This window comes from Octopus bimaculoides, chromosome 1, assembly GCF_001194135.2.
Source record: "Octopus bimaculoides isolate UCB-OBI-ISO-001 chromosome 1, ASM119413v2, whole genome shotgun sequence".
Taxonomy (NCBI): Eukaryota; Metazoa; Mollusca; class Cephalopoda; order Octopoda; family Octopodidae; genus Octopus; species Octopus bimaculoides.
Window position 1 is genome coordinate 145,793,396 of NC_068981.1, and position 19,422 is coordinate 145,812,817.

General features: G+C 34.6%; 1 protein-coding gene across 1 annotated transcript in view; it reads right to left on the bottom strand.

The window, feature by feature from the left end:
• Positions 1-6: 6 nt before the first annotated feature.
• LOC106870617 (sodium-coupled neutral amino acid transporter 7) overlaps positions 7-19,422 on the bottom strand; it is a 20,397-nt gene continuing 981 nt past the window's right edge. The window contains exons 2-9 of the mRNA XM_014916748.2: positions 15,391-15,515; positions 13,489-13,687; positions 11,284-11,422; positions 10,884-10,976; positions 9,500-9,557; positions 6,499-6,761; positions 4,156-4,355; positions 7-2,461 (exon numbers count right to left, since the gene is read on the bottom strand). Coding sequence (XP_014772234.1) covers positions 2,256-2,461; positions 4,156-4,355; positions 6,499-6,761; positions 9,500-9,557; positions 10,884-10,976; positions 11,284-11,422; positions 13,489-13,687; positions 15,391-15,515 — 1,283 coding nt within the window. The 3' untranslated portion in view covers positions 7-2,255. The remainder of the gene's footprint in view (positions 2,462-4,155; positions 4,356-6,498; positions 6,762-9,499; positions 9,558-10,883; positions 10,977-11,283; positions 11,423-13,488; positions 13,688-15,390; positions 15,516-19,422) is intronic.

Below are 19,422 nucleotides of genomic sequence, written 5' to 3' on the forward strand. Positions count from 1 at the left end.
AATAATTTTCCTCTGATTTTACTCATTCTCGAATTTGATGGCCATATAGCGGTACCTAAACAGACTCAAGAAATCTCTAGTGAGACATTTTATTGATGTACCTGAAGAGACCCAAACAGGTCAAAACATGTGTTGTACCCAATAAAGTCTATTACACATTCCATCCCCTATTTTATTAATACTGTTACCCCAACCACCACTACAAAGTCCCTGCAGTAAATGTACGGATAACAACAGGTAATCAAAACTGTGCCGGTGCTTTACTCATCATCCATTTATACATTTTGTACAATTTCTCCATTTATATATATATATATATATATATATATATATATACACACACACACACACACATATATACAAAAAAAAAATATTAAAAAGTTGACAAGATAATCTTCATGCTGTCAAATTTTCCTCTTAAAAACGAAGAGGATTCATAAGATAACATACCTTTAAAAAAAAAGGGGGAGGGATGGTCACAGTGAGAATGACTGATTACATGTCTATTCAATTAGAGCTATTATATGTCTATTCAGTTAGGGGAATTTTTATTGTAAGATTATTGTTCATCAAAAACTTAATATGAACAATATACGATTATAAAAATGGAGTCAATACATGAAAAAGCTTCAATACAAACTGAAAGTTTCAAGTATTTCTTGTCCGATTGTGTATTGATGGATAATTTTAGGGGTAACTGGAGTTGTTTTATGTTTATTAAACCCAAGTAAGACCTATGACCAAAGGCATTTCAGTTAAGACCACACTATCTTCTAAGCCAATAACTCCTTCCTTTAGGAAGAGAGCAAGGTGTAATTTGAAGGAGATTTGGCTGCTATTTCTAGAAGGTTGAGCAATCACAGACTCCCTCAATGGCTAAGTTGATAAGAGTGTTGAAGCAGTTGCTTAGTTGTCTTTAGAACTAATACTCTACAAGTTGATTGCTCGTGGTCAATTTAACATAAAGTAAACTAATATTCACTGTTAGAAACGAACTTAAAGAGACAGACTTTCAGATGTCATTGATGAAAGTAATCAAAACCTTGTATCACTCACTATAAGTTATAAAACAAAAAAATTATCTATTAGATCAAAATATGAAGCTCTTAATGGCTTAGTATATGTGTCTGTGAGTAGGTACCACAAGTAGTGATACTCATGCATACAGACACACACACAGGTGGACCGAGCCATTGGTGAATGTAGAAACAGTAATATATTTTATCACCCTATGCTTACTGCTGCTTGCGTGTGTAGCAAACAAGTTCTATCATCTTCAGAATCAAGTTGTTAGTAGCTGCAGGCTACTATTTAGATGAAAAACAATTGTTCTAGAGACATGCAAAAATTTGCAAAAACCAACTTATTGCAGCAGGTGGTAAGAAGAAAAAGAAAGGGGATGTTTAAAGAATATAATTCCATTGTCAAGAAATAGTTGTGATGGTCCCATGATTGAACAGGTTTCTAATTACGGAATGGTTACAGTGGAAACATGACAATAACAACACTGATAGAGCATGAGACAAGACAACAATCAGCTTCGAGATTGGTAGTTCATGGCTTCTTAGTACAACTACTTTATATGCCTATCAAATATACTAAACTTCCAATAACCAAGTATGAGTAAGAGCCAATGAAGGTGGTATAATTTTATTGCTTTAAGCAACAATAATACTATACTTCATTAGCTTGCAGTGTTGAATTTAATTACTCTCTTAGGAATAACAGCCTGCAAAAGTTTAGCCATTCAAAGGGTGACTTCCCATCTGACAAATGGTACATAAATAAACTGCTATAGATCTTAGTGAAAAGATCTAGAAAGTGAGGGCTATAGTAAAAAATAGCAATTTTTATAATACATGTAATTAACAAAAATTTGTTGATTTTATATAAAAAAAAATTTACATACAAAAGATGTAAATAAATATATATAGAAAGCACTAAATTTGTTGAAACTGAAAACATTATATATGTAAATCATCATTTAATAACCATATTCCATGCTGGCTAAATGATGATGATGATATATATTATATATAAAAAACACAAGAAAATAAATTCATTTATCAAATTATTACAAAAATATGTTAATAGAATATCACATTATCCAAAGTATTTTTGAACACTGAATTACACTGAAGACACTTTTACAGAATACAACAACTGGATGAAAGGAACAAATGTGATGGAAAAAAAATAATCATTAAAATTTAACAATTTTTGTTCATATTTGTTCAATATACTTGTTTTTTTTTCTAAGTAGATGTAACGTTTGTATCACAGATATTTTCTAATCCACTCCCAGAAAACCCATGAAGGTTATCCAGAATGGCTTGAGTAAAGGTGACACCAAAAATAAAAGCACCTAAAGACAAAAATAATATTCCACAGCCTACAGCTAATCGTGGTTTCCACACTGGGGAGTCGCTCATATGTAAACCTAATTGAAGGACGCATATACCTGAAGAATATAAGCAGAAAAAGAAAGATTTATTGCTTTATCTGGGGTTTTGTTTTGAGATCAGTTTACGAAAAAAAAAAAAAAGAAAAGAAAAAAAAGGGGTGTTAATGAAGAATAAGCAGTAAATTATAATTGGTATAATATGAAGAGAAATGTGTGTGAGAGAGAGATAGAAGCAGCTTCATTTTTACCTTTATTTACATCCCTACTAAATTACTAAATGTCAAGAAGGAGTCTCAATGCAGTCTACTCAACTGCATGAAATAGCAATTACACTTATTAAATTATATTCTAATGTTTTTTAAAAAATAATGTGACAATGTAGTAATTTTCTTTCAATTATCCCAATACAATCAAAATTTAGAGAGGAACTCAAATATTTTGCAGGAAATTGATAAAATATTGTACCTAGGTATTTTGTTATATGATATCTGTTAGGGATAGACCTAAATTCTATAGATGTAATATCCACTTTTCCATGCTTGCATGGGCTGGATAGAAGAAGTTGAAACAGATTTTCTATTGTTGGGTGCCCTTCCTGTCACCAACACTCACCTGCTTCTAAATAAGATAATATTTTTCCATGGTTGGACATGTTTTCACAGAAGATAAATAAAGGACAATGCTTGCAATGATGGTGACACTTTCTTATAACTAATACCTGATAAAAGGCAAGGAAACAGTAACACACACACATGTATAGTAATACCTCACTTTACAAGGACTCACTTTGTGAGACCCCTGGTTTATGAGTTTTATTTTATAATAAATATAAATTTTGAACAAAGTGCAAAAGGTTCTACTATTACAACAAATGTTTCTGGGTGTTACTAAAATATTTATAGAGAGCAAAAAAAAAAAAGCTTCTTCTAAGCAAACTACTCTAGACTATGCCCATGGGCATATGGCATAGTGGTTAAAAGCGCAGGCTACTAACCCCAAGATTCTGTGTTCAATTCCAGGCAGTGACCTGAATAATAATACTCTAGACTCGTTTTTTAATAAGAAATCTACAAGTCCGTCTACAAGTGCTTGTGAATTGGCAACAGCATCTACAAATGATGGTGTGCGTTTGAGTCTGGTGTGAGTGAAAGTGATTCAGAAAATGATTATATTAATATTTATTATATATGATCGTGACATTCTTTTTACTTTACATAAAATATTATTTACATTCTACGGTTATTTTATTGACATTTATTTACAAATATTAGAAATTTTATACGTAAAATATTTTTCTGGAAACAAATTACTATTTATAACATTGCTACTATGGAAAATTTATGCTCTGCTTTATGAGTGGTCTCCAGGAACAAATTAACTCGTATATCAAGGTATTATTGTATATATGTATGTGCGTATACACACACAATGTGCTTCGCCTGTATCCGTGGGTTGACCTAAACCTTGTGTGTGGATCTGGTAGATGGAAATTGAAAGAAGCCCGTGTGTGTGTGTGTGTATGTATGCATGCATGCAGTCTCACAACATGGCATCTTGGGAAACCTGAAACCATGTGTTTGGGACTAAAACTTCTTAGTGCACAGCCACCCATGTTTAGAAAGAGATTTCATTTTAAGTAACTACTATTACATCTTCAAACAAATGGCTTTAACTTTTGAATTTTGCTAAGAATTAACTAGGCATGGGAGATATTCTAAAGAAAATGAAAGTAAATAGAAAACTGAAATTACCTGGGAAGACAAAGATAAAGACAGCTGCTAATGTTCCAAGGAATGCGATGACTACTCCAATATTAGGAATTAACACAGCAAGGATAAGAGTTGTAAAAAACCAGACTAGAGTCATTATAATACGCCGTGTTTTTTCATGGATACTGGCACTCACAGCAGAGAGATTAAATATATAACACCACAAACTTTCTAAACCAGCCCTGCAAAATGAAGGATTACAAGTTAAGGACAATAATTATTAGAGCAACATATATAAAAAAAATCAAAGAATGAGAAGTGCCTGTGTGTGGTTGCTAAAAATAGCAGTCTACTTACTCTCAAATTACTAACCATTTGTGCATCATATTGTTATGTGCGAGGAAAAGTGGATTCTTTTTCAACAATAGCAAGCATTCTGCATGGTGGTTGGAGAGAAAGACAAATTGCTAAAACACAATCCAATAAAGAATATTTACTAAAGAAAAGCTAATGGTGGTCTAGCACTGGTGTCATCCACTACAGCTTCATGAGACCTGGTAAGTCAATTGCAGTGGATGTATACATCAACCAACTGGATGAAATGATGAGTGAACTTACAATTAAACAACTGAGATTGGTCAATAGAGACAGGCCAATTCTCTTGCAAGACAATGCTCAACTACATGTTGCACAAAGAATGCTACTCAAGTTACAGGAACTGAACTTGAAAGTGCTCTGTCATCCACTATATTCACCAGACCTTGCACCAACTGACTATCATGTTTTCCAGGCATTAGACAACTTTTTGCAAGGGAAAAACTTCAAATCTGAAGAAGCATAAACAGCCTTTCGTGATTTAATCAACTCCTGTTCTCCAGAATTCTTCGCTACCTACATAAATAAGCTACCGATAAAATGGCAAAATTGTGTTGATAATTTAGGTGCATACTTTGATTAACTGTATTGCTTTTTGCTGAGATAAGGTAAAATAAACTTTCAGTTCAAAATCAGACATTTCATTCTTAATGACCTGATATTTCATCAAATAAAATTTATTGAAAGCTCAATTATTTTATATCCCTTTTTGCATATTAAAAAATGCCCAAAACTTTCTGGACAACCTAATATTAAGCTGCAGATGACCATATTTTTAATGATACACAACCTAAATGCTGCAATTAATTTTTAAGATAGTCAAGAGTTAAATGAAAATAACAGACGTTTTTATTTATTTTATTTATTATGCTGATCTCTGAAATATAACTTAATGAAATGTTCTAACAAAAAATTATGCTACTGAAATCTCACATCACTGTTTATGTAAAAAAATTATGTCAGTCAATAATTAAGAAATAAGTGGCACGTAAAAGCACCCATTACACTCTCAGAGTGGTTGGCATTAAGAAGGGCATCCAGCCATAGAAAACCATGCCAAATCAGAATGGAGTCTGGTGCAGCCTTCCAGCGGGCCAGCCCAGTCAAACTGTCCAACCCATGCCAGCATGGCCAACAGATATTAAATGATGATGATGAGTACTGATGTCATTATAAAATGCAGTTAGTACTGTCTATAAAGAGGTTGGTGAATGAGTGGAGATAATATAGTTTCGAAAAAACTCTTTAAACCTCAACTAATATTCTACTGTTTTTGAGTCATAGATAAAAAAAAAAAAATGCTATTGGTCATAGGTATGCTTACTAGCAAACGTAATGCTTATTTATTCACATTGTTTTGAATTAATCATGCATTAATTCATAGGTTTGAGATTTCAATGAGGTGACTGCATTTTTGAAGAATGACATTATAAGGTAGGTGAGAGCGACTGGATCTGGAGGATTATAACATAGAGCATGTAGAATATTTATCAGGATTGGATACAGCCAGTTTGAATGCTAAATGCTTAATTAAAACAAGCCTGGCCTAAACAACTACCAACTACTTCCTGTAGGCTGCCTGGGTTGTTCTTAGAGCTCCTACTGCTGCTTGTATGTTTAGCACATCTAAGTTCCTTGTTGTTTAAGGATCTGTCACAGATCCCACAGCGTTTTTATTGCACATATTGTATACTCCGAATATCTAATATTGACTGGCCTTCGTGCGGGTGACACGTAAAACCACCCACTACACTCTCGAAGTGGTTGGCGTTAGGAAGGACATCCAGCTGTAGAAACTCTGCCAAATCAGATTGGAGCCTGGTGTTGCCATCCGGTTTCACCAGTCCTCAGTCAAATCGTCCAACCCATGCTAGCATGGAAAGCGGACGTTAAACGATGATGATGATATTTTGCCTACTCCTTCACTGTGTATCAAGCATTCAAACTGTCACAGAATAAATTTTGCAAAATAATTCAAATAATTTAGATTTAAAAAGAAAAGATACAAACCTGCCGCAAAAATGTAAAATTGGATAGCAAGTGTAAGTCTTGAAACCTATTAAAAGTACAGCTACAAGGATCGAGACATCTGGGTTGTTGTAAGATAAGAGAATATCACTTTTGATTTTGGAACCAAATGTTAAGTAGCCACATGTTGCCATAACTGTGTAAGTAATTATACAAAGGGCAATAGCCACAGCAATCGTCTTAGAAAATTCCCGTAGTGTTCTCTTTTTTAGACAAGAGTAAATGGGTATAACACTAACATGGCACTGAAACAAAAAGAAAAACAAGTTAATGGTATATTCATGAGAAATGTTACAGTTACTTATGGTTATGTGAACAGGAACAACATTTATTATCAAGTATCTGAAATATGTTAATAAAAGATACATTATCTACACCCTTGTGCCTGAAGTGATTTTAAAGAAATTCACTAATAGGCACCTCTGATGAATAACAGCAGCAGCACAATGGAGTGAGAAGATGGAGCTGTTGAGGGGAAGGCCACACTACTGCTAAAAACTATGACACACATACACACACAAACAAGGACACAAGCGCATGTGCACATAAGGATACACATCTTATAAGAACAGAATGGAGTAAGTGGAGCAAGAACACACATGAAAATGAAAAGTGTCACTGAAGAGGTCACAGATGTGTGACCATCCTGAAATACAACAATATCAGTTTCAACACATGATTTCACATCAGGAATCTTGCAACACAAACTGATAACGATAATACTTCAATAAAAACTTTTCTTTCTTTATAAATTTTCAGTAATACAGAATAAACTGTAAATATAATTGTTTACACATCAATATAATAAGAGCTACAATATTTTCTTTTCTACTCTAGGCACAAGGCCCAAAATTATTGGGGAGGGGACCAGTCAATTAGATCGACCCCAGTATGCATCTGGTACTTAATTTATTGACTCCCCAAAAGATGAAAGGCAAAGTCAACCTCGGCGGAATTTGAACTCAGAATGTAAAGACAGACGAAACACATTTTGCCCAGCGTGCCACATTGTTCTTCCCTATTATTAATAACCCTTTTACAGTGCCAAAATATCCTATTTATCATTACAATACATTATGAAAAATTAACAATGTTAATGCAAGGAAATAGTAGAACAAAAAAAAAACAAAACTAAAACAAACCAGTATAAACTATGAATACATACAACAAACTGGGATCAAAATCTTTTTTAAATACCCAAAAATTAGCCACAAGATTTTAATATAAACAACCAACAAAGAATTTATCAAAAAAGTATTAATCTACTGTAGAATTGAAATACTTTCTGAGTTCTAAATATTCTGGTAGAGAAAAAAAACACTTCCAAGTGCCTCTTCAGAACTACCAACCACTTGTGTGGTTCAATGGATGTATATAATCATCATCATTTAGTGTCTGCTTTCCATGCAGGAATGGGTTAGATGGTTTCACTGAAACTGATAAGTTGGAGAACTGCACCAAGTTCCAGTCTGATTTGACATGGTTTCTATGGCTGGATGCCCTTCCTAATGCCAACCACTCTGAGAGTGTGTAATGGGTGCTTTTTATGTGCCACCAACACAGGTGCCAGTTACGTGACACTGGCAACAGCCACAACTACAATTTCACTTGGTTTTATATATATATATATATATGTAGATAGATAGATATATACATACACAGTATTTACAATGGATGGATAGGTGCCTTCATCTTGTTTGTTGATACCACAATGCTTCGGCTGATGTACTCTAGAGCTTTCATCAGGTGTTCTAATGTAATTTCGAACCCAACCCTTTATTTGACTAATGGGGTACACTGTTCTCATTCAGGAGGAGGTCTCTGTTTTTCCATACATGATCAGCTATATTTGATTTTTCAACATCCCCTTATGTCACAGCTTTACAATGTTCCTCTACCCGTACTTTAAGGGGGCAAACTTCTTAAGAACACAACTATAAAAAAGGGAAGTATCATACAATTTTGTCTATTGATTAAATAAGATAGGATGATCACAACTAAAATGCTCCATCAGGGCTGATTTTGGGATTAAACAATAACAGCAAGCAAGATGAAGTATGGTAGTTTAGAATGTACAGATAAAATGCTTTTACATGTGAAGAGAACAGAAGACAAAGGGCTCATTTCAGTAAAATTACAATAATTTGAAATTAACTTACAGGTAAACTGAATATATTAACTAGCCTGAGGTTGAAAACTGCTATTTAGTGAATGCTAAACACAGTTTTAATATTACCATTAAATAGCCAACCTACTCAATATTACATACATCTATACTAAAAAGAGAAATGAAATAGTTGATAAATATCCAAACTAGAGCAATTATTCATTAGGTTACATCAAGTGGATAAAACTAAAATTTTTAAAAGATTTATCACTTAAGGGAGTGAACTAGTAGAGTTGTTAGAGTATTGGATAGAATGCCTTATAGTATTTGTAGATCTCTGTACTGTGAGTTCAAATCCAACTGAAGCCAACTTAACATTTAATCCTTTCAGGGTTAATAAAAAGAAAGAAAACAGAGTATCAATCCAAGGTGGTAAAGAGACAGAATTGAAACAAGATTGGGCAAGATGCTTTGAGGCATTTGTTCTGGCTCTTTGCTTTCTGACAGCAACATCTATAATGACACAATGACACTGGTGCCAAACTGTATTTGCCCAATTTGGCAGCTTTACCTTGGATATAAACATCAGTGTTGTGAAAAGCAGACTTTACCAGTCTTTCCCAAAATAATCTTGCCCATACATGGTTGACCTTGACTGAAAAGGCCCAAATGATAATTTATCAGTTAGAAGAAGGTCCACATTCATGACCTTTGTAGGCTCTGAGACTTGTAAAGGGAAAAGACAAAAGAAAAACTACAACTTGTTTTACTGCAGTAGGAAGCAACATGCTAAGATATAGATTAATCCTAAGATTGGAGAAACTACAAGACAAAATATTGATGTATGTGCTAATAAGGGCAATAAATTGGACTCACCTGATAGGAGAAACAAACAGTAGGCATGACATAAAAGACATCAATCCAATTTTCAGGTCTGAATGAAAATAAATAAAATAAATATATATATATATATATAATTTTTGTTATTCTTTTACTTATATCAGTAATTGAATCACTGCCATATAGGTTAGAAAAAGTTAGTCAATTATATCAAGCTCAGTATTCAAGTTTGATGCTCTGTTAACTGATCTCCTTTTAATAAAATGGTCAAGTTCATCTACTGAGTTACTTCTCTTAGTAACATAAGCATCTTAACACTTTAGCATTCAGATTGTCAAATGTAATGCTTATATAACCAAATTGTTTTAAATTAAGCATGCAATACATTGTAGCATTGAAATTTTGATGATGTGATTGTTTATTCTTAGAATGACATTGTAGGGCAAATGTGCAAAGGCAGATCTAGCCAGTTTGAACATAAAACAGGTAGAATATTTGGGACAGATACAGCCAGTTTAAATGCTAAAGGGTTGAAGTATTAACTTGTACTTAAGCTGACAGACACACATGCGTGCTTGTGCAAGAAGCTACCTGACTGTTACTGTCTACCTAAGTCAACCTACAAAGCAGTGGTGAATTCAAGGCTCTGATATAATCCAATATGTGACAAGGATGATCTTTTGAATTACAAGCACAATTCAGTCAACAAACTTCCACACAGTTTCCATTAAACTAATTTCTCACTTTCTCTCACAAGCTTTCGATCAACTTGAGGAAAAACAAACAATTGGTCAAGAAATGCAGAAAAGGGTTAGTGACAGAAAGGGCAGCTAACTGTAAAGCATGCTTCAACTATATGCATTTGTCTAAACCAGGGCTGGCCAACCGGAGGCCTGCGGGCTTTTGTCTTGCAGCCCCACTGATACTTTTTCTTGAAATGGGTTTATTGAAAAGAAGTTTGCAAAAAATAAAACAAGAAGCTCAATAACTGATGAAAATTTGAGCAGTCAATTGTGCTGTGCAGTAAGTAACCTTGAAATAGATTTGAAGAAAATAAGTCCTGATGGAGGGGCAACAGTCCCTGAAATATGACATATATATTCATTACCCATTTTTGTCTTCGATCACAATGTCTGTTTACATCTGACGTCTTGATGTGAAAAGTTGCAGCAAAAATCAGTGCTGGTTATAGCTTCTATAGAATATGTGTAGAAACAACTTTAAGAATAATGTAACAAGCACTGCTGATGTAGTAGGGTGTGATACTGACTCATAGAAAAAACATTTAGTATACTTCATAGTATATTGTGTTTGCATAATGAAGTACCACGTACCTACAAACCTTTAATAAATATCAAATTATAGTGATGGTGAGGAAGTTTAGGATATAAAACTGTAGAAAATGGCAAGTGTTACTTACGAAGTGCGTATATATTCAGGAGGACTTTCAAGTAATGCATATTTAACAATAACAACAATCACAACATATATAACAGCCACAACTCCTAGGCAACTGGAAATATATAGAATATAAAAATGCAAGGTTCTATGAATCTCAGAGTAAATGACAAAACATTGAAATGAACTTAACATAAAAATTCCAATAAAATATTTGGATGATTATAGTAAACAATAACTATTTAAAACATATGCACCATTATATTTACCCTTGCTTTACTTTGTGACAGAGCTACATATATAATAAAATATTAAAAAAATTTTGTCACATCTATGGCCAGAACCTGACACAATGCTACATCTGAGATACAGTGGAATAGTGGAAGTCAAAAGCAACTCAAAAGTGTAATTTCAATACTAACCTTGCATACTTTAGGAAATCTATCTTCTTAGGGAAACAGAATGGTAAAATGAGTATTGTTGAGGTCACTGTTATAGTAAATATTCGGTCCATATACCAAGGATTTGTACAGAAAAGGCTCTTATTAACAAAGATAAAAACTGAAAAGAGAAAACGCATGCATTAATATTAATTTTAAGGATACGAAGACAGGGAAAGCCCCCCAGCCCATCAGGAATCAACACTGAGATGCTTAAAATATCCAGTGGTGTGGGTTATGGCCTAGTCACTCGTATTGTAAATGAGGTGGTTCATGAAGAAGTCACACCCAATGACGAGTGAAGCAGCACCATAGTCAACTGCTACAAAGTTAAAAGGTAATGCCTTAGATAGAAATAATTATAGAGGTATCAAATTGTTGGATCAGGTGATGAAGGTTGCAGAGAGAGTCATAGCCCAACTAATCAGGGGGAGAAAGAGAGAGAGAGTCTAGATAAGATGCAGTTTGGCTTTGTGCCAGGTAGAAGCACCACTAATGCAATATTTCTGGTAAGGCAACTGCAGGAGAAATACTTAACCAAAGACAAACCTCTGTACTTGGCTTTTGTTGATTTGGAGAAAGCTTTTGACAGGGTCCCCTGATCCATTATCTGGTGGTCAACGCAGAAACTAGAGATAGACGAATGGTTGGTGAGAGCTGACAGGTGTGTAAAGAAGTGCCGATCTCTAACTGTCGAGGGAACCTGTGTTAGAGATAGACTGAGGAAGACATGGGACGAAGTAGTGAAACATTACCTTCGAACTTTGTACCTCACAGAGGCAATGACTAGTGACCAAGAACTTTGGTGATGTACTCTTTTTAAGAGGACCCATCAAGCCAAGTGCACTCGTGCTGGTGACACATAAAAAAAAAAAAATCAACCTTTGAACATTGGGCCTTACGGAGGCAAAGTGGCAGAGTTCTTTTCGAGTGTTGGGTCTAACTGAGGCATAGTGGCTGAGTTCCTTTCGAGTGTTGGGCCTCATGGAAGCAAAGTAGCCAAGTTACTTTCAAGTGTTGGGCCTCATGGAAGCAATGACCAAGACCTTTGGCATTATGTTGTGCTGGAGAAGAAGACCCATCAAGCCGAGCAAAGTGCAGTCGTGGCAGATACCGGTGTCACGCAAATGGCACGTAAGAGCACCCATTACACTCTCGGAGTGTTTGGTGTTATGATGGGCATTCAACGATAGTAAACCATACCAAATCAGACTGGAGCCTGGTGCAGCCTTCCAGCGAACCACTCCAGTCAAACTGTTTAACCCATGCCGGCATGGACAACGGACGTTAAATGATGTTGATGACTGAAAATGTTCCAGCATAAATTGATCATGTAATAATTATGAAGACTAAACTTTTACCCACATGTAGGAGCGATGTGGTAGCATAGCTTGAAAAGTTTTCGTTACCTTTAAATAAAAAATACTGCTGAGTGAACAAGTGTCAAGCAATATAGTAGAAAGAGATTGTGATGATACTGTTTCAATACCTTTAAATTAACCCTTTAGCATTCAGATTATTTCGTTAAATATAATGCTTATTTATTCACATTGTTTTGAATTAATCATGCATTATCATGTAGCTCCAAGACTTTGATGATGTGGTAGTTCATTTTTAGAATGACATTGTAGGGTAAGTGTGAGGAGCTGCATTTTGCCAGCTTGAACACAATGCAGGTAGAATATTTTGGCTGGATATGGTTGGTTTAAATGTTAAAGGGCTAAATTAAAAGCACTAAACGGGAGTATCATTTCAAACTTACTACAACAGTTGTGTTGTGTTCTTTAACCCTTTAGCATTTAAACCAGTCATATTCAGCCTAAATATTTAAACTAGCCATATTCAGCCTACTTGTTTTATATTCAAACCAGTCAGATCTTGTCTTTCACATCTACCCTATAATGTCATTCCAAATATATGCAATCACACGATTGAAATCTTGAAGCTACAAGATAATGCATGATTAATTTAAAACAAAAGGGACTGAATAAGCATTACATTTAACAGAGTAATATGAATGCTAAGGGTAGAGGTGTCTTCTCAATCTATTTGCATGACAATTAAGTTCCATTTCAACTTCACATGATTATCTAGTAAAATGCAGCAAATTTTAAAAACAATGCAAGTTAGCAAATAGCAACTTCCATACTTGTATAAAAACAGATTAAACAATATTTGGCTACTTACATTCTTGCCATTGGTCGCCAATGATGATAAGAAAAGTGATGCAGGTACCATAGCAGTAAAGCGTGATTGCAATAGAACACCACAACAGACCCTGATGGCCACACAGATAGAAAACAACTTCTTGGTAGTTAGTACTTTGGTTTTTATCAGAGCAGTACACTAGAATTAATAGAGCTGCCACCACAAATATCATCAAAAACTGAAAGAAAAATGAAAAACACTCCTTTAAGTTTATAGAATAGAAGAATATTCTAAAAAGCTCATTATCAGTCAAGGTCTTATTATACCAATATTTTTGCCTTTGATTTGTTTCCATAGTTAAGATTAAAGTGTTTGCTACATGAGTCAATACATTTTCAATAACTTTAGTAAAAAAACTAGAATGGAAAGACAAAAAATTGTGAACTAGTATTCTGTCTTAGACAATTGCATCTTCTGCACCATCTCTCTTTTCCAACTAGGATAATCTTGCATCTGTCCTAAAGTAAGATTTGTATCTGTCCCTCTATCATACTTTAACCTCTCACCACTTAGTACAAAGTCACTTTCCTCAATACTACAGCCCACCCTCAGCTGAGGAGTCTTGTCTTGCAAGTTACCTGGTGACCTCAATGGTGCTAATGCCACATAAAAAACACCAAGTGAACACTGTAAAGTGGTTGGTGTTAGGAAGGGCATTCAGCCATAGAAACCATGCCAAAGCAGATACTGGAGCTTTGTGCAGTCTGGCTCACCAGTTCCTGTTGAAATTTTCAACCCATGCCAGTATGGGAAACAGACAATAAAGAGTGATGATGAATTGTATGTAAATCTTTCTAGAGCATGTTTACATCTTCATGTAAAGCAAAAAATAACAGATTATAGCTCTAAAGTACAAGTGACAAGTACCATATTTTAACGTGTATAAGAAACCCCCTAATCTTTGGGGCTTAAAATTTGGAAGAAAGGTTTTGCAAAGGATTATAATACTATCCATGTATAAGAAACTCCCATATTTTTTTAACCTAATTTTTGACAAAAAGGGTTCCTTAAATACATTAAAATACGGTATATAACAAAAAATGTTTTCGAAGAGGTTCTCTCCAAAGACTGCACCTTTAGTATTGCCAATGTGAACTTCACACTGTCTTAACCAAATGTTTCAGAAAATATACAATTTCAAAAGAATTTATGTATTTCATGCTTCTTTATAAACTTTTAACAATCCTAGTTTCGAAAATAACCATGGAATTGCAATGGATACTACAAGCACATATTGGTTTCAAATTTTGGCACAAAGCCAGCAATTTCAGGGAGGGGATAAATTGAGTACATCGATCCCCAGTGCTCAACTGATGATTTATTAACCCTGAAAGAATGAAAGGCAAAGTTGACCTTGGTGGAATTTGAACTCAGAACAAAGATGGACGAAATGCCACAAAGTATTGCCCTGAGTACTAACTTTTCTGCCAGCTTGCTGCTTTACTACAAGCATATATTAACCCTTTTGATACCAACGCAGCTGAAACCACCTCTGGCCCTGTAGTACAAATGTCTTGTTTTCAAAAGTTCTGAACTAAAATCTTCCACCAAACCTTAGTCACTATTTATGCTCCTAACACCAGAATGATTAAGTTACTTTACTAAATTCTTTGTTATATTTAAAATTAATTGAAAGAAACACAGATCATCTCATCAGAAATATGGGAACAAAAGGGTTCATATGATAATGTTGTTGAAGTAAACATAATAGAAACATAGGAAAAGGGTAATTAGAAAGTCTTACTATCACGTGTGTACATGATAGCAAGACTATTCTGTACACATATGCATGGGTGTATGTGATAGCTTTGCAACATGAAACTTTGATGAAGCACAGAAGAAATATAACAATAGAGAAGAAAAAAAAAAAGAAATATTTACTGCTTGAATGACTATGCCAATGAGAACCCCACCAGCTTGGTAGTAAGATTCTGGGAAATTGAGAAGACCAGCACCCAATGCAGCATTGACAACAAGGAATACTGCAGCAAACCAACTTGTGCCCACTAATAAGTGAATAAAGAAATAAAATATTAAAAAATACAAAAAGTAGAAAAATAGCAGAAAAAACTGAAACAAGATGAAAATCTATTATGTTTTTTTTTAACAAGATGTTTCTAGTATCATATAGTCTTCATATAAATCACCTTGTGGTGACTTGAATACATCATTAGTGATATTACCTGGGTTAACTGGGTGTTTTAAGTCTTTCAACAATTAGATGCTGTCACCCAGGTAATTCGGCCTGGATCAGTTAAGTTCCAGTTTGAACCCAGTTAACAGTATCACCATACTTCCCACCTGATTCATAGCCACTTTGAAGCAGCTTCTGTTACCTTTGTAGTTAACTTGATGGCCTTCTGCCTACTGGCTCCTGTGATGTTGTAGGCTTTACAGAGGGAATGGGTTGTAAATTGATGAAAATATCCCAAACTTATACTTTTGAAAACATTGCGCTATGAAAGCTGTTGCATTATCAAGATTCTGTAGAAAATCACTAACCATTAACACACAACTATTTCCAAAATAGTCAGTTATGCCTCTTCACGTTAAGTCCAAATTCCACCAATGTTAATTTAGTTCTTTGCTATTTCTTTGATGTTGTTCACTATAAAGTTGCTCCTGATCAAGCAGACCTATGATGAAAAGCATTCCAGCCATGATCATCTCATCTCTCTTTTTCAGATATAGTGTACCCCCAGACAATATTATCTAATGTATTCTAATTTTTTAGGTAACTGGGTGTGATTTAAAGAAAATTTGGCTACTAAGTACCAGTCCTAAGCTCAAGGACATTCCACCCATAGCCATCTCTTTTTACTCTTTTACTTGTTTCAGTCATTTGACTGTGGCCATGCTGGAGCACCGCCTTTAGTCGAGCTAATCGACCCCAGGACTTATTCTTTGTAAGCCTAGTACTTATTCTATCAGTCTCTTTTTGCCGAACCACTAAGTTACGGGGACGTAAACACACCAGCATCGGTTGTCAAGCGATGGTGGGGGACAAACACAGACACACAAACATATATATATATATATATGTATATACATATATACAATGGGCTTCTTTCAGTTTCCATCTACCAAATCCACTCACAAGGCTTTGGTCGGCCTGAAGCAATAGTAGAAGATACTTGTCCAAGGTGCCATGCAGTGGGACTGAACCCGGAACCATGTAGTTTAATGTCCATTTATGCTTCAGGAAATAAAAAGGTTGCCCAAATATTTGCAATGTTACTTTCTACAAATTATAAGTTTAAATCCAGCATCAACTGAATTATGTTGATTCATATTTGTATGGCATTGTCAAAGAAATAGAAACCTAAATAACAAAAGTAGCATTAATTTACTTACATGCCAGTGGCACCTAAAGAAGCATCATTCAAGCGTTGGGTCTCATGGAGGTAATGTAGCTGATACCAGCGTCATGTAACAGACACCCATGCTGGTGGAATGTAAAAAGCATCATTCGGGAACTGGACTTTACAGAGGCAATATGACTGATGCTGGTGTCACGTAATTGGCACCCATTACATTCTCCGAGTGGTTGGCATTAGGAAGGGCATCCAGCTGTAGAAACCATGTCAAATCAGACCAGAGTCTAGTGCAGCTCCTCAATTTACCAGCCCTGGCCAAACCGTCCAACCCATGCCAGCATAGACAATGGACGTTTAATGATGATGTTGATTAGGCAAAACTACAGAAGTATACCCCTCCACCCTGCTGATTTTGTTTCTTCATAACTTCCAGAAAACGAATATTTTCAAATGAAATTTTCTACAAATACCTTTTAGATAGTGTAGATTACAATCATACTGGAGTTTAATGTAAATAAGAAAAAAAAAAAGTGGGGAGGGGAGTAGGGACATGTCTAGCATCTTGACTTAGTTTTCCGTGCATAATTTAATAACTTCATTATACGTATGTTGAAAAAATATTTTCGAGAACTATTCTTCCCGTTCTCAAAAATTCTGTGAAAGAAATCTTTGTAGGAAAAAAGAGTGCTATGTTAGCACTTATATTGAATACATATTTCATTTAAAAAAATTAGTATATTTTAATCTCGCAACGTGAGATATTCAGCAACAGTACTTTGTAGAAAAGATTGTCAACATAACATGGCAGTCCCAATTTAGGACTAATGTTGCTGTAATTCAGCCCTAAGAGACACCATCTCCAGCTGGCTATATGATATGATTTGTGTCCTTATATTTTCAAATAAGGGAATCTAGCACCCCCACTCAGCTCAAAACAATATCTGTGTATCGATACACAGATATTGTTTTGAGCTTATTTTGAAAAAATATAAGGACACAAATCGTGTCATATAGCCAGCTGGAGGTGGTGTCTCCTGGGGCTGAATTACAGCAACATTAGTCCCAAACCAGGACTGCCATGTTATGTTGACAAACAATCTTTACTACATATTTCCTGTTTTTAAGCGAAGCAATAAAAAACACCTGCCTGATGTGTTGTACAGTGGGATTGAACCTGAAACCACCTAGCTGAAGAGTGAACTTTTTAACCACTCAGCCATGCCACATATATTTTTGCTGAGAAAGAAAGAGGGGATGCCAGCAAAACACTTAAAACTTCCTTTTTATGCTTAATCTACTTTGTCATTTTGCCTCAGTCACCAGGCAAGAAGTAGCTGCTATGTGATTGCTCAACTTGATAGAAATTGCTGCCAAATTTCCCTCAAATATCATGTCCTAGTGTCTTAAAACTAGAAGATGTATGTATTCAGGATAATGCAATTATGGATACATTATACCTTGACAAAAATCTGAATGATCTTCTCTATTGGCATTACTAGCATATCTGAAAATCAAAGTATGAAAGCAAAATGTATATGAGGAGTGGTAATTATCATTATTATGTTTGAGATGAGGCATCGGTAAACTATAGGCCCAACCCACTTATTTAATTAAATATGACATTTTTTTTTCAAACGAAAATTCTTGGTTTTGTCTCTAGATTAGAGAACAATAAAATTCAGTATGGGAGAAAAAAAAAGTCTCACTTATACAGCATGTTGAAATTAATATTCTATGTTAAAAAGAAATTTTTCATTTGGTAAAAAATGAGTTCTTTTCCCAAGTGCAAGAAATATGTTTTCACCTGAATGAAGCTAGGGAGATTAACAGAGTTTCATACACTGGAACAAAATAGTTAAATTGAATAATAGAGACTAAGAAGGTACAATTTGTATGTTGAGGGAATTGAGTTAACTGGTCAATACCGCATTTACCCCGAAACCATTAAGGAAAAAAAAAAATCGCCCCTAACAGTTTAACTAAAAATGTTATAACGTTTCACTGTATACCGGGTTTATATTTGGTACAAACCGATTTTTGCAGCAGTTAATGTTTAAAATGATTCCTTCAATACAACAGAAAACTACTCCCACTCAATAATAGAAAAAAAAGCTGTTTCGATCCTAATGCTTTCAGTTTTTATTTGCTTTAGCTCGTAAGATAACATTTCCAATCCAGTCCGCCTCTAAAATAGTTTGTCGACCTTCCGACAGACAAAATAAAACGACTGTTTACTGATTTCAGACTCAAAACAAGCTTTATTCAGGGAGACTATTCAGAACATTTAACACTGTATAAAAGAGTCAGAAGAAAAAAATTTATTGTTATTTTAATTCTGTACTGCTTAATAGCTAAACTAATTTTTAAAGAAATGCTTATTACGGCTTCTTGCAACTATGCTGTTTCTAACGAAGGAATGCCAGATACGCTATTTAACACCAGTATCTACACTCTACACTTATTGACAATGTAACTATTATAGATAAAAAAATAAATAAACGTTATCTTATATCTTAAAAAAAAATACAAAGTATTTTCTTGTCTATTGTTCTGAAAAAGTCATAAACAACTCTGTTTCGACGCAAAAAAAAAAAAA